This window comes from Amia ocellicauda, chromosome 13 (assembly GCF_036373705.1).
Source record: "Amia ocellicauda isolate fAmiCal2 chromosome 13, fAmiCal2.hap1, whole genome shotgun sequence".
In the NCBI taxonomy this organism is placed as follows: domain Eukaryota; kingdom Metazoa; phylum Chordata; class Actinopteri; order Amiiformes; family Amiidae; genus Amia; species Amia ocellicauda.
In genome coordinates, this window is record NC_089862.1 from 37379003 (window position 1) to 37396041 (window position 17039).

The 17039-nt window shown below is 51.3% G+C and overlaps 1 protein-coding gene across 3 annotated transcripts in view; it reads left to right on the forward strand.

The window, feature by feature from the left end:
* Nucleotides 1–17039, forward strand: part of LOC136766930 (ankyrin-3) — a 144274-nt gene that overhangs the window by 22971 nt on the left and 104264 nt on the right. Inside the window, exon 1 of one of the 3 annotated variants that reach the window (XM_066720840.1) lies at nucleotides 15427–15605. The exons of the other annotated variants lie outside the window; for them this stretch is intronic. Within the exon in view, the coding sequence (XP_066576937.1) occupies nucleotides 15525–15605 (81 nt within the window). The 5' untranslated portion in view covers nucleotides 15427–15524. Of the gene's footprint in view, nucleotides 1–15426; nucleotides 15606–17039 lie in introns of those variants that run through there. 3 annotated transcript variants of the gene reach the window in all.

Here is a 17039-nt window from a genome sequence, read left to right on the forward strand (position 1 = left end):
GTAGAGGCGTGTTTAGTCCTTATGAAAGCACCTGTGCTGTGTCGTCTCACACTGCCTGGCTCACTGTTCCACACCGCAGTGCTCCTCACTTATGCTGTGTCTTTTACCGGCCTGCGTGACATATATTTTTCTGTCTGCTGAGGAACAGTGGCTCTGGCTTTTATCTGACAGAAATACTGATCTGACCGAGTGGTAGATGGAGACGCACATCGCAGGTGAGAGAGAGGAGAGGAGAGGGACAGGGAGGGTCTCGCCTTGCAGGGGAAGTAAAGAGCCATTAACGTGTCACAATAGAGGAATAAAGGAACATTTCAGGTCTCAGCACAGACGTGGTGCAGGCAGGAAGCCGCCCGGAGACGGTAATGGACCGGCTGTGTCCGACTCTCCAGTGTACGCTTTTGAAAAGCTTTTAGTATATTAGCTACGAGGAGCAATACATTAATTTCACTCGCTGCTCCTTCAGACACTCCCTTCATTTCCAGAGTGCAGCGCCGGCGGCTCCTGCAGAAGAGCAGCGCTGCCGTCTAGTGGCCGTCGGGGGGAGGGAGCTGGTTTGTGGAGATCAGATATCAGAAGAAATAATAATTGCTGAATAAAGTCCTGTTATCTAGTGACCTCCACACAAACAACCCACAGCGGTCAAGTCCTCTGAAGACAAGACTGGGTTGATGCGCAAGTTACCACAATACTTCACTAATATGACCTCAGATCTTAGTTCTATCAATTACATTTTCAAGCCCCTCAAAGCAGGACCTTACAGCTGATACCAAACCAGCCAGGTGCTCTCTCTCGGTGACGTTAACTCTGATACCCGTGTCAGTGCAGGATCAATTAGGATGTGTGAATACTTCTCTCACCAAATGTTAATGTTGCATTGTAGTGAAATAGAAATGGCCCAGTGCTTGTTTTAGATAATGCTCCTTCTTTTAAGACTAAACATGGCTTATTAGATAGGTAGAGGTAGAATTACTTAAGTGTCAGTAAGTTAGTTTTAAGTTTCCTTTCATTGTTTGTTATCAAGCTGAGGGAGATGCTGGGTAACACTTCTGTTAGCAGAAGGTATATGCGTTTATGTATATATTTGCCAAAATAAGGTCGTATGATTTCCACTGTTCAGTTGTCGACAGTTGAAAGGCCTTAAGATAGTGCTGTGTGTGTTTAATTGATCAAATAAACAGGTTAATTAGCGCATTAACTGATTGAGCTCCAGCTGGGAAAAGATAACCAGAGGACACTGTGGCCCCGTAGGAGGCAGAGGCAGCTCTGAGTGCAGGTCAACTGGGGGCCGAGGGGGTGTGTGGGGCTCTGTCTATAAGGGCGGTGTGTGTGTGTGTGTGTGTGTGTGTGTGTGTGTGTGAGTGTGTGTGTGTGTGTGTGAGTGTGTGTGTGAGTGTGAGTGTGAGTGTGAGTGTGAGTGTGAGTGTGAGTGTGAGTGTGAGTGTGAGTGTGAGTGTGAGTGTGAGTGTGAGTGTGTGAGTGAGTGAGTGTATGTCTGTGTATGTCTGTGTCTCTGTGTGTGTGGGTGGGTGGGGCTCTCTCTCTGTGAGGCGGTGTGTATGTGTGTGTGTGTGTGTGTCTCTCTCTCTCTCTCTGTGAGGGTGGGGGGTGTGTTGTGAAGCGCTCTGGCTCCACAGGGCTGTATGAATGATTCATGCCGGCCGCACTAATGAGCAGCAGAGACGCTCTTTCTCGGGAACTCACAGACCTCTTCTCCACTGCTTCCACTAGTTACCGGCTGCCAAAGCACGTCTTATTGATCACGTTAATGGAGAAGCCAGACCCGCGTCAGAAAAACAACAAGAAGAAGAGAACAGCAGCACAACAGGAGAAACCGCCATGGCCACACCGGGGGGGGGTCGAACTCCGGGACGTGATTATTGTCCGCCGGTGCAGCCAGACTGATCCAACTGCAAACAGGAAGTGAGCGCCTGCACCCTCCCTGCGGCTCAGCGGTGCCACCCTGCGGAGGGAGTGCACAGCGCAGCGCAAAGGAGGGGCTGGTCTGTGACAGGTGTGTGTACACAGCGGCCTGTGACACACTGACATCCCAACAGGCGTGTGTGAAATGTCTCTGCTACGCTGCAGACACAGGGGGGTGGCGGTGTGGCCTCCTGACATGGTAACTGCCAGAGAGACGGCAATAAAACACTTTATCGTGTATATGCACCGTGGAATTGCATCCATACGTCAGTCAGTGCGTGAATCACTCCAGAGACACGACTGTGTGGCTGTTGAGCAGACAGGGCATTGTCCACATTGTGGGTTTATTATTTATTTATTTTAAAAGACATTTAATCCGTCCACAGCACAGCGTGTTTAATGAGATTCACATAAATCATTTTCACATGAGAACATCATTTAGAAATGAAGTGGATCCATCAGCCGCCACTGTGGATCGCAGAGTGGGGGGGCAGGCCGTGGCAGCTGCCGTGCAGCTCTGTTATTAACCTTTAGCGTCGCGACAGGATGCAGGATTGCCTCCTGGCCCTAATTGCATCCGGTGTCATTACCGCAGAACACTCTCCATCCCCGCCAGATTGATGGCTGTGCCCTGGACACGTGGGGGGGAGTGTCAGAGACTGCCATCAGGGGTGCAAGGGTGGCGTCGCTCAGGCAGGGGTGGGCTGCTATGAAGGCGGACAATTCTCTGTGAAGATATTCCAGATAAGCAGGAGCCGGCGGCTTAACACCCCAGCAGGGAGGAGCGCGTCTTAATTGACTGCGTGATTGGGGTTTGAAGACACAGTCAGGCTGCGTTAGATCCTGGTTTAGGGTTTCGCGCTGCACCCCCCCCCCCCCAGGGAATGCTTCTCTCGCACTTAACACCCTGAGACAACAGGCCGGGGGGGCTCAGCTCCTGTCGAAAGCAGACATATCCCAGCGCTGTCCCCCACACTGTCTCCCGTCGTGTTTAGATGTACAGCCTGCACAGTGAGGGCTGGGAGATGCCCTGTTTGTGTTGCCATGTGGGTTTAACTCATTGGTGGCTCCACGGAGAGCCTGGGAGTCCCAGTGCTGTCAGAGCATTTCTGAGAGAAGGCTGTGCTTTAGAGACAACAATACACACACACACTATGAGCCCGATACACAAGCCATGGCCAAACCCTGCTCGGGTAAACCAGTCACTTCCTTGCTGTTTGTTTCTGTGTAGCAGGGAACAAAAAACAGTAAAAATGTGGAGAGCCTCTCTGTGAAGCGTCTTTAATGGCGCAGACTCTGAGGCCCGTGTGTTTGTGCCGAGACGTGGGGCTCCTTTGTCCCTGTCACGTATGACCGTCTCCCCTGAGAGCCCTGCCTCTGTCTGCCTGTGAGTCTCTGTCCTGCTGCCCCCCCTCCGGACCGCACCACACCGCACAGCCTCGCCATGAGAGCGGCTTCCTGCTAAAGCATCTTTCTAACCCTTCGCTGCCCGTGTTCGCTCTCCCTTGCACCTGCGCCGCTCCAGTCGGGGCTGCTGTTTAATCCCTGGTGTGCCGGCAGTTGCTGTGGTAGCAGACACCTGACCGGCGTGTCCCTGGAGCCCCCGGGAAACTAATGCGCTTCTCTGCCTGATCCCCGTCGGCTCCAGTGAGACTCGTTATGCAAATACAGATCGATAATGAGCGTAAACCATATCTGGAGTCGCGAACGGGTGCGAACTGCAGCTCCAGGGGCCCCTTTTACTATTGTTTTTAAAATGACCAGCCGTGTGAACCAGCAGGTGGACGAGCTCGAGGTTCACAAATGCCGAGAGCAGAAATCCCACCAACCCATAATGTTGTGACAGAGCGGACTTTCTTGTCCTGTTAATGTTGCCCTTGTTATCCAGGACACACACACTCAGCCAGACTGTGCTTCTGCAGCAGAGGCCGGGCTTCTCTGGGTGCAGGCGTCGCTTGCTCTGACGGGGGGCCACCTGGTGGAAGAGGAGTCCATGACAACAACAGAGAGACGTCGATCGGGACTTCATTCTGCTGCTTCTCACCGGGGGAAGCGATACTGTTTCCCCTCTACGAAACAGAGTGTGCATTCGTGGCGGATTCTCAGATAGATGTTGGAACAGATTCTGATTTAACCTGTCACATCTGAGAGTGTGTCTCTGATCCAGAACAGTGCTGACAGATCTCGCTCTCTGCCTCCAGGCTGCGGTGAGCCCGTCTCAGCCGCGTTGGGTCGGGCCGATCGGACAGATCTGCCATTCAGAGGAACTCTTCCAAGAGCAGACCGATCACAGCCCGCCTTCCCAGACCCGGTCGGCCATCTCTATGTCAGCCGCTGATTCGGTGCAGAGCGAACGCAGGCTGTTGTTTCTGGTGGGGGGGAGGTGTGCAAATGTTGTGTTCAAAATACAGTGTGTGTATGTGTGTGCGTGTGCGTGCGTGTGCGTGTGTGTGTGAGGGCTGCCCCTCTGCTTTTCTTCATTCATGTATTAAGATGCAGATGTATTTCCTCTTCGTTCCCTTTCGATGCCATTGAGGCCTAGCCCGCCCCCCCCCACCGTCTCGTCTCTGTTTTGATCTCGACGATTCAGAGCCGGTTGCTATGGATATCCACTCAGATTGCATCACTATAGCAACGCAGTTTCCTGGGCCTAAAAGTTCCGCAGCGGGGGGCGGCCGGAGACGAACCCAGAGAATCTGTCAACAGAGAGGGCCTGTCCTCCGCTGTGTGTGTGTGTGTGTGTGTGTGTGTGTCAGTCTGTCAGTGTCAGTGTGTGTGTGTGTGTGTGTGTCAGTCTGTCAGTGTGTCAGCGTGTGCCAGTCTGTCAGTATGCCAGTCTGTCAGTGTGTCAGTCTGTCTGTGTGTGTCAGTGTGTGTGTGTGTGTGTGTGTGTGTGTGTCAGTGTGCCAGTCTATCAGTGTGTGTGTGTTTTGTTGTCTCGGAATGAGAATCAGTCTTTTAATTGGAAGGATGTTTTCCTTGCCTCCCACACTGAAGCTCTGGATGTGTTTTAATTGGCCCTGGCTGTTCCCTTCATAGGGCAGCACTGTGTAGTAGTGATTAGGACTCTGTACTTGTGACTGGAAGGTTGTGGGTTCAAATCCTGGGTGGTGCTGTTATACCCTTGACTTAGATTGCTCCAGTACAATGCCCAGCTGTATAAATGGGTCCTAATTTAAGTTGTCCTGTATAAGAGTGTCTGCTAAATGACAAATAATGTAATGTAATGTTAATAGCGCCATGATTGCTTCAGTAATTATTAAGGGTCCTGCCCAGCTGCACACCCCAGTGAGAGAGACTGGTAAACACCACGACAGTGAGCCTGGAGTGCTGCGAGGTGGGGGGGAACATCTCCTTTTGCCTAATGAGAAATAAATGACAGTTGTGTCTTGTGTGACAGGATCGCTGTGAGCCAGTGTGTGACGTGGGCCCCGCTAGGCCGCAGAATGGGTTTATTCAGTGGGGGACCTGGGAAAGCTGGTCTGGGGTAAAGAGACCCCCACAAAGGGCGGGGTAGTTACTCCTGAGGGTATTTAGATGTGGGATGTGATGAGAGGATCTGATTGTTATGCACAGATAGTGAGGTAACTGGCGCTGGCAGCACTGAGGAAACAGACAGGACTGGGAGTGTCCCCTCCTCTTTGCATGGGCCTGGACTGGTCCCAGGTGTGGACCAGGAGGAGAGATGCAGTTCGTCTCTCCCAGCACGTTCCTCTGTGTTGTATTGTGTGTGTGTGTGGTGGGGGTGGAAGTCGACAACAGTGCTGAATCGCATCCAGTGATCCTCACGCCTCTCCCCCGCAGGAGGGTCATGTGAGTTTAACCTGATCCCCTCAAGGAGCCGATCAATTCGGACGTCAGAGGGTCGCGGGCGCAGGAAACGGGCAGAAAATACAGAAACATAAGAAAGTTTACAAACGAGAGGAGGCCATTCGACACATCGTGCTCGTTTGGTGTCCATTAATATCTAAGTGATCCAAGGATCCTATCCAGTCTATTTTTAAATGTTCCCAAACTTTCAGCTTCAACCACATCGCTGGGAATTGTGCCTCTTTTGTCTGTCGTGTTTACCTTGTGTGGGTTTGTTCAGCTTTGAGACCGGGAACACGTGGTGCCGAGCACTTCCTGTCACGCGGGCTGCACGGTTTCTTTAGCGCAGGAGGCTCGGCTCACAGGGAGACACAGACAGCGAGAAAACACTGCGGGCGCGGGTACACGACGTGTCGCCACTCACAGCAGAGGCGCGCAGTGGAACAGGGCCGGCATCTGTTTCAGAGCAGCGACCCTCGGCCCGGTTCAGAGGCGCTGTTGTCTCCAGGTGCTCCCGTGACAGTTTCCCAATTAAAATTTAATTGCGCTCTCACGTCTGGGGGCCTCCGTCTGCAGGAGCCCGTCCGGTGATGTGACGGCAGGGGCTGACAGACAGGCCGTGACCGCAGTGTCGCCGCGGCAGTGCGTCCGTGATGTGGGGTGGGGGGGACAGGCAGCGGCTCTCGCCTCTCCAACAGCCCTTCACTCCTGCGCAGCCGGTCGTTGTTCGGTTGCCCTGGGTGCGGCTGGTCTGTGTGCTGGGGAGGCGCAGGCCCTGCGGAGCTCCTCCATCACATGGGCTGCAACATGCGATTTGGTGGAGCGTTGTGATTGTAGGCTGAGAGATGATCCCTAGTGGGAGTTTGAGGAGAAGGCTATGAGGTTGGAGCGATGCTGTGTGCTCTCCTGTGTACTACACTGCACGGCACGGTACGGCACGGCACGGCACTACACTACACTGTGCTACACTACACTACACTGTGCAACACTACACTACACTGCGCTACACTACACTGTGCTACACTACACTACACTGCGCTACACTACACTGTGCTACACTACACTACACTACACTACACTGCACTACACTACACTACACTGCACTACACTACACTACACTACACTGTGCTACACTACACTGCACTACACTGCTCTACACTACACTGTGCTACACTAAACTACACTGCACTACACTACACTACACTACACTACACTACACTGTGCTACACTACACTACACTACACTGCACTACACTACACTGTGCTACACTACACTACACTACACTACACTGTGCTACACTACACTGTGCTACACTACACTGTGCTACACTACACTACACTGCACTACACTACACTGCACTACACTACACTGTGCTACACTACACTGTGCTACACTACACTACACTACACTGCACTACACTACACTGTGCTACACTACACTGCACTACACTGCACTACACTACACTGCACTACACTACACTACGCTACACTACACTGTGCTACACTACACTGTGCTACACTACACTACACTGTGCTACACTACACTACACTATACTACACTGTGCTACACTGTGCTACACTGTGCTACACTACACTGTGCTACACTACACTACACTGCACTACACTACACTGTGCTACACTACACTGCACTACACTACACTGTGCTACACTACACTGTGCTACACTACACTACACTACACTACGCTACACTACACTGTGCTACACTACACTGCACTACACTACACTACACTACACTGTGCTACACTACACTGTGCTACACTACACTACACTATACTACACTGTGCTACACTGTGCTACACTGTGCTACACTACACTACACTGTGCTACACTACACTACACTATACTACACTGCGCTACACTACACTACACTACACTACACTGTGCTACACTACACTACACTGCACTACACTACACAACACTGTGCTACACTACACTGTGCTACACTACACTACACTGCGCTACACTGCGCTACACTACACTGTACTACACTACACTGTGCTACACTGCACTACACTACACTGCACTACACTACACTGTGCTACACTGCACTACACTACACTGCGCTACACTACACTACACTGCACTACACTACACTATGCTACACTGCACTACACTGTGCTACACTACACTACACTGCACTACACTGCACTACACTGCGCTACACTACACAACACTACACTGCGCTACACTGTGCTACACTACACTGTGCTACACTACACTGCACTACACTACACTGTGCTACACTACACTACACTACACTGCACTACACTACACTACACTACACTGTGCTACACTACACTGCACTACACTGCACTACACTACACTGTGCTACACTACACTACACTACACTGCACTACACTACACTACACTACACTGTGCTACACTACACTGCACTACACTGCACTACACTACACTGTGCTACACTACACTACACTATACTACACTGCGCTACACTACACTACACTGTGCTACACTACACTGCGCTACACTACACAACACTGTGCTACACTACACTGTGCTACACTACACTGCACTATACTACACTACACTACACTGCGCTACACTGTGCTACACTACACTACACTGCACTACACTACACTGTGCTACACTACACTACACTATACTACACTGCGCTACACTACACTACACTACACTACACTACACTACACTACACTGTGCTACACTACACTGTGCTACACTACACTACACTGCACTACACTACACTGTGCTACACTACACTACACTGCACTACACTACACTACACTATACTACACTACACTACACTACACTGTGCTACACTACACTACACTACACTACACTGTGCTACACTACACTACACTGCACTACACTACACAACACTGTGCTACACTACACTACACTGCGCTACACTGCACTACACTGCGCTACACTACACTACACTGCGCTACACTACACTGTGCTACACTACACTGCACTATACTACACTACACTACACTGCGCTACACTGTGCTACACTACACTACACTGCACTACACTACACTGTGCTACACTACACTACACTATACTACACTGCGCTACACTACACTACACTACACTACACTGTGCTACACTACACTGTGCTACACTGCACTACACTGCACTACACTACACTGTGCTACACTACACTACACTGCACTACACTACACTACACTACACTGTGCTACACTACACTGTACTACACTACACTGTGCTACACTGCACTACACTGCGCTACACTACACTACACTGCACTACACTACACTGCGCTACACTACACTACACTGCGCTACACTACACTACACTGCGCTACACTACACTGCGCTACACTACACTACACTGTGCTACACTACACTACACTACACTGCGCTACACTACACTACACTGTGCTACACTACACTGTGCTACACTACACTACACTGCACTACACTACACTGCACTACACTACACTACACTACACTACACTGCGCTACACTACACAACACTGTGCTACACTACACTGTGCTACACTACACTGCACTACACTACACTACACAACACTGTGCTACACTACACTGTGCTACACTACACTACACTACACTACACTGCACTACACTACACTACACTGCACTACACTACACTACACTACACTGTGCTACACTACACTGCACTACACTGCTCTACACTACACTGTGCTACACTAAACTACACTGCACTACACTACACTACACTACACTACACTACACTACACTGTGCTACACTACACTACACTACACTGCACTACACTACACTGTGCTACACTACACTACACTACACTACACTGTGCTACACTACACTGTGCTACACTACACTACACTGCACTACACTACACTGCACTACACTACACTGTGCTACACTACACTGTGCTACACTACACTACACTACACTGCACTACACTACACTGTGCTACACTACACTGCACTACACTGCACTACACTACACTGCACTACACTACACTACGCTACACTACACTGTGCTACACTACACTGTGCTACACTACACTACACTGTGCTACACTACACTACACTATACTACACTGTGCTACACTGTGCTACACTGTGCTACACTACACTGTGCTACACTACACTACACTGCACTACACTACACTGTGCTACACTACACTGCACTACACTACACTGTGCTACACTACACTGTGCTACACTACACTACACTACACTACGCTACACTACACTGTGCTACACTACACTGCACTACACTACACTACACTACACTGTGCTACACTACACTGTGCTACACTACACTACACTATACTACACTGTGCTACACTGTGCTACACTACACTACACTGTGCTACACTACACTACACTATACTACACTGCGCTACACTACACTACACTACACTACACTGTGCTACACTACACTACACTGCACTACACTACACAACACTGTGCTACACTACACTGTGCTACACTACACTACACTGCGCTACACTGCGCTACACTACACTGTACTACACTACACTGTGCTACACTGCACTACACTACACTGCACTACACTACACTGTGCTACACTGCACTACACTACACTGCGCTACACTACACTACACTGCACTACACTACACTATGCTACACTGCACTACACTGTGCTACACTACACTACACTGCACTACACTGCACTACACTGCGCTACACTACACAACACTACACTGCGCTACACTGTGCTACACTACACTGTGCTACACTACACTGCACTACACTACACTGTGCTACACTACACTACACTACACTGCACTACACTACACTACACTACACTGTGCTACACTACACTGCACTACACTGCACTACACTACACTGTGCTACACTACACTACACTACACTGCACTACACTACACTACACTACACTGTGCTACACTACACTGCACTACACTGCACTACACTACACTGTGCTACACTACACTACACTACACTGCACTACACTACACTACACTACACTGTGCTACACTACACTGCACTACACTACACTACACTGCACTACACTACACTGTGCTACACTACACTACACTGCACTACACTACACTACACTATACTACACTACACTACACTACACTGTGCTACACTACACTACACTACACTACACTGTGCTACACTACACTACACTGCACTACACTACACAACACTGTGCTACACTACACTACACTGCGCTACACTGCACTACACTGCGCTACACTACACTACACTGCGCTACACTACACTGTGCTACACTACACTGCACTATACTACACTACACTACACTGCGCTACACTGTGCTACACTACACTACACTGCACTACACTACACTGTGCTACACTACACTACACTATACTACACTGCGCTACACTACACTACACTACACTACACTGTGCTACACTACACTGTGCTACACTGCACTACACTGCACTACACTACACTGTGCTACACTACACTACACTGCACTACACTACACTACACTACACTGTGCTACACTACACTGTACTACACTACACTGTGCTACACTGCACTACACTGCGCTACACTACACTACACTGCACTACACTACACTGCGCTACACTACACTACACTGCGCTACACTACACTACACTGCGCTACACTACACTGTGCTACACTACACTACACTACACTGCGCTACACTACACTACACTGTGCTACACTACACTGTGCTACACTACACTACACTGCACTACACTACACTGCACTACACTACACTACACTACACTACACTGCGCTACACTACACAACACTGTGCTACACTACACTGTGCTACACTACACTGCACTACACTACACTACACAACACTGTGCTACACTACACTGTGCTACACTACACTGCACTACACTACATTGCACTACATTGCACTACACTACATTGCACTACATTGCACTGCACTACACTACACTGCACTACACTACACTGCACTACACTACACTACACTGTGCTACACTACACTGTGCTACACTACACTACACTACACTGCACTACACTACATTGCACTACATTGCACCACACTACATTGCACTACATTGCACTACACTACACTACACTGTGCTACACTACACTGCACTACACTGCACTACACTACACTGCACTACACTGCGCTACACTACACTACACTACACTGCGCTACACTACACTACACTACACTACACTACACTACACTGCACTACATTGCACTACATTGCACTACACTGTAATTCACTACAAGACTGTAGTTCTCTTCCATGTCTCCTGTGTGTAAGTGCAGTGATCAGTGCTCTGTGTCTGTGGTCTGTCCTCTCCGGTGCTGACGCTGTTCCAGTCCCGTGACACGAGCGCTGTTCCCCCGACCAGCTGAGGTCAAAGGGCACTGCTGTGTTCAGACATGGCTGCTCACGACCGCATTCTGAGTGCACAGTTCAGAGGCTTGGTTTTAAATGTGCTGAGATGTTTCGTTGCTCTGGTGAGTGTTACACAGTTGTGTAAATGTAACTCCATCGATGCACGTTTTTGGAAAAGAAAACCATGTGTGTAGCTATAATATAATTTATTAATATTTCATCTTGGTGCTGTAACCCCCCATGGATAAGAAACAGACGCATCTCTTCACAGAGAGAGGCATCCCCGTGCCTGAGTGCCGGGCGGACCCCCGCCTCGCCTCGTCCCGGTGGGCTTCAGTGGAGCTTCAGAAGCCATTGTTCCTCGGGATAATTGCTGTATTGTCACTGCCAGGCTTATCACAGCCAGCCAGCTGCGGCAGGGAAACCCCGGCTGACAGGGGAGGCGTGCGCCCGATGACTATCACACCCCACTCACGCTCTCCAGACAGACACATCCACACCTCTGAGGGGCACCCTGGGTAATGACTCCCAACTCGGTGGCAAACGAGAAGCCGAGCGACTCGGTCTTATCTGCCTCTGAGAAGCGGTTTGTCTGGAGGAGAGGCCGGACACAGGGACGGACTCTGACGCCACGCTGAGACCTGGAGATGTTTCCACAGTGGCTCCGGCCTCCGATTCCTCTCTGGAGAGAAAATCCCACCCGTGTTGTTCATGGCACCTCAGTTAAGCTCCCAGTGGTTGATACGCTCCTTGAACTTTGACCCCCTGCCTATTTTCTCCTTGTCTTTGTGTAGCTGATTGAGTGGCAGTAGAACTATACAAGAACTGAGAGTTTCTATAGAGTTAACACCCCCCAAGCCACTGTCTTCAACTCTGCCCCACCCCGGTCTGCATTACAAGCTGATGGGCTGCCTGGGGCCGTACCCACGACAAACACAGCGCCAGGTCCTGCCCGCAGTTTGATTCCACACTTCCTCAGCACTGGCTTTGATCAGCTTGTCAGCGACACCCTTTCTGCAGAGCACAGTATCTCAAGGGACTCTTATTGAAACATGCCTCCGAGTCGTAACTCTTTCAGCAAATTTTCCTCTGAACTCCACACACGCGCTGGATGCTTCGAAGCTCTTAGATGGTCGATAGGATCAGTATTGACGCTCTTGTCTTCTCTGTGTGAATTGCAAAGCTGTGTGAATCCCTAGAAAAGGGCAGGAAAACCGAAGGAAGAGGTTATGTGGAGACTGAATTCAGCCACGAGGCAGCGATGGTCTAGTCAGCTTGTGCGATCCTGTAGTCACTCTCAGATTGTAAGACTGTAGCACATCTAACACACGACACACGACGACACGCATCGCTGTCACCGATCTGAGTGTGGATTGAGACTCAGCTGCCTGCAGGCGGGGATTTGCCTCTCCTGGGTGGGCAGCCTGCCAGATGTACAGTTACAGTGCCCTAGAGCCCCCCGACCCCTCCCTCCCTGCCTGAGCTGCCCGTCTCGTTGGTGCCGCACTTTCGGTCCGGGGTGGGTGGGCAGTGTCTGATCAGCGCTGCCTGTCTGCTGCGGGCCACCGTAAAGTGCTGATGACGGTCCGGGCAAAGCTGTGACGCCTGAAGTCAGAACCAAAACTGGTGCTGTCGGGTCAGGACCTCGCTGTGTCGCTGCCGTTAACAGACACGTGCGTGTGTGTGACGCGGCTGCCTTGTCTCTCGGGCGTTTGATTTGTGACGCCGCCCCGGCAGTACCGATGTCCCTGTCTGACTCCTCGGTAGCTGACAGGCCCGACGGCATGGCTGATGTCCACTCTGTCACGCCTCAGTGCGGCATTCTGTCCGGCCTGTCACTCAGCCATACCAGGGTGTTGTGTTTTCTTGGTGCCGAGCTCTTCTGGCACGTTCCTCGTAAACTGACTGCAGGCCGATTGCGGAGAGACGCTGATTGGGGTGGGCAGCAGCATCTTGTTGGTTATAATACTCACTGGGTGGTGCCGTACGGATGGAGAGCAGGGAGATGGAGAGAGTGAGAGAGAGAGAGAAAGTGAGGGAGTTTTGATGCTTTACTCCTGAGGCTGTGCCTGTTGCCCGTCCAGCCCAGCGCTCACCATGAGCACGATGCCAGGTGTGAGAGAGAGGTGCGGGACAGGCTGCTCTCGCTGGTGAACTCATGTTCTCATGTCGGTGCATCTACACGGCTCGTACCTGCGGTGTCCGGTTGCCTCACAGTGAAAGCCCTTATCACAGCAGCTGGCCTCCAGTCCGGTACTGGCAGAGAGGAGACGTTTCCCATTAGCTGGTGTAATCGCATCGTTTACCAGACGGCACCCTCTGGGTATATAGTTTTCTGGCAGCTTCGTGGGGCAGACTGCGGCAGACCTTCCTCATGGTCATCAAATGCTCGCTGCGGTTGAGAGAGACAGCTGTGATGTCATATTCCCAGGACTGTCCCGTAACCCTCCCTACCTGGGGGATGGCAGTGGGGGCTGGGTCGTTCAGGGCCGGTCCAGTGGCAGTGTGGGGAACTGTGGCTCTTTCAGAGTGGGGGGAGGGCCAGTGTGGAAACTCACAGATGGGGGGAGGTCTGGTCCATTGATGGAGACGGATCCACACCTCTGGACACACCTGGAGCCCGAGAGCTGGCTGTGGGTCCGAGGCACAGAGGCAGCTTTGATGCCGGGTCGTGTGTCTCTGGGAATCGCCCCCCCGCCGTCGAGCAGCATTGCAGAGCATCGGTGTAACTGTAAGAATATGTATGAATGTATATGTATAAAAGATGAAGCGCATTTTCATTCATTTTATGCTCTTTAAACATCAGTGCACCTGTGATCTCGCCTGGGGCTGCGATGGTGGTGGATTTCTGGCTAAGAGCTAATCAGACCAGCTGGCTCGGAGAGGCCTGGGGATTATCTGCCGTCTGCTGCTCATTTCTGTAAAAAAAAGAAACGAGAAAACTGAGAATGAAGAGTAAAGATAAGAGAAGGAATGCCAAACCCAAAAGAAACACAAAGAACAGCCCAAAAGCCTTCTGTGCAACGCCCCTGAGCCGGGCTTGTCACCGCACTGGTCGGCTCAGTTTGGGAAGAGGTGTGGGGGTCTTCGTGTCACCGCGCCGCGGTACAGACTGGCCGAGTCCTATTGATCCGCCCGACCCCGGGGCCTGTGAGCTGCCCGGAGCACCGGTGCCGATTGGCTAAATCAAGTTTAGTAACGCATTCAGTGGTGGCAGCTGCTGCCATGGCAACACCATTGTGCTTTCCCTCGCTCGCTCCCTCCCCCCCACCCCCTCCCTCCCTCTCTCTCTCTCTCTCTCTCTCTCTCTCTCTCGCTCTCCCTCTCTCGCTCTCTCGCTGGGCTCCACTCGATGCTAGAGTCAGTGTGGACTGTGCGAACGGGAGGGTTTTAATGGCAGAGCCGTGCGCTGGTGTAAACCTGCTGAACACTTTGACGAGACACTTTTCGACATGAATGAGGAGGCGGCACCCCGGGGCGAGGGCACGGAGCGGCAGAACGGCATCGGTCAGAGGCGGAAACGGCCCAAGAAGGTAAAAGATTGCCGGACTTGTTTTTTCTCTCGGTTTTCTTCTTTATCTCTTTGACTTGGGAAAAGGCAGTGAAGTAGCGATGCTCTGGTCATGCCTGTCAGTGGGAGAACCAGGCGGGGGTGGCAGGGCGGCTCCTCGGCAGCTCCGGCCCACGGCGCCGAGCCGAGCCGAGCCCCGGTCCGGCCGTTGGGCAGGAAAGTTAAAGTGCGTGTGTTGTGAGGGGCTGGAGGAGGGCTGGAGGCTGGCTCTCAATCCAGCGCTGCTGTTGTTGCTCTCTGGTATTGTTGTTGCCCCGCTGGGAGCTGTCACTGGAGGAACTGCGATCTGCGTTTGCTCTGTGTTTGTGCGTGTCTTTTCTCTGTCTTTCACTGTGGACCCCCTTCCCACTCGCCTGGCTGGCTTTGCTGCTGTCGCTGTCCTTGTATTTTTAATTGGATATTCATTATTATCATTATAATTGTTTTTAGGTGTTGCAAGTTGCTAGGTACCTGCCCAGGATTGCGCCCATCAGTCAGTGAGAGTGCACCCCCACTGTGCTCCTTGTTGAAAGGGGTTGTTCTTCTTTGGAAAATGGCCACATAACTATGGTCTATTATTAGCATCTGCTTCACAGCTATGCATGTAGTGTTGAGTAGGTTTTGTAAGTGGGGGGCGGTTTCCCCTCTCTTGCTGACAGGGGGAATGTAGGCAAGCGCTGACACACAACCGTGAATCTGCTTCTCTCTCACTTTGAAGAAGCACTTGTGGAAAAACAAATGTGTTGCCACACAATCAGTGCTCCATCGTTAGCGCCGCTTGTTAGTGTTCTGTCTGGTGTGATGATGAGCACGTATAGAGAGAGGAAAGGAAGACACAGAGTTAAAGATTCGAGAAGCAGAAGGAAGGTGGTCTAAATAATTAACGTGTGCCTTCATCACATCTGGCTTCGTTAGGCAAGAAAATCTGCACCCCCCCGCACCGCAGGGCTCCGTCCCCGTGCTGCTCGGCAGCCTGGTTTCGGAGGGACGCTCGACTCGGTTTCCCCGGATCGGTGCTGAAGAGAAGTGTGTCACTGGGAGCGGAGGCAGCTTCGAGCGCCTGGCACACTTCTAGAAAGATGGTGGGATGTTTACAGTCTGAGAAAGGGGTGTGGACACACGGTGGCTTGTGCTCTGTTATTGGCTGATACTCGTTGTGTTTTTTATATATACATATGTATACAGTTGTGGAAGGGTTGTGATTGTAAGGGTGCTGTGTGCAGCACAGCCCCTGCCCTCGCCTCGTTCACGTCTAAACCACAGCCTCCTGGTACCCCTGTCTTCTCCCTTCACCTGTTTCCTCTCTGCTGGCGCTGAGGTGTGAGGAGCATCTCTGCCCCCCTTTCCTTGGATCTTTGAGAAGTGTCATCTTTGCATTCTAGAACAAGGATAGAATGAGCTTTGATCTGTGGTTTAA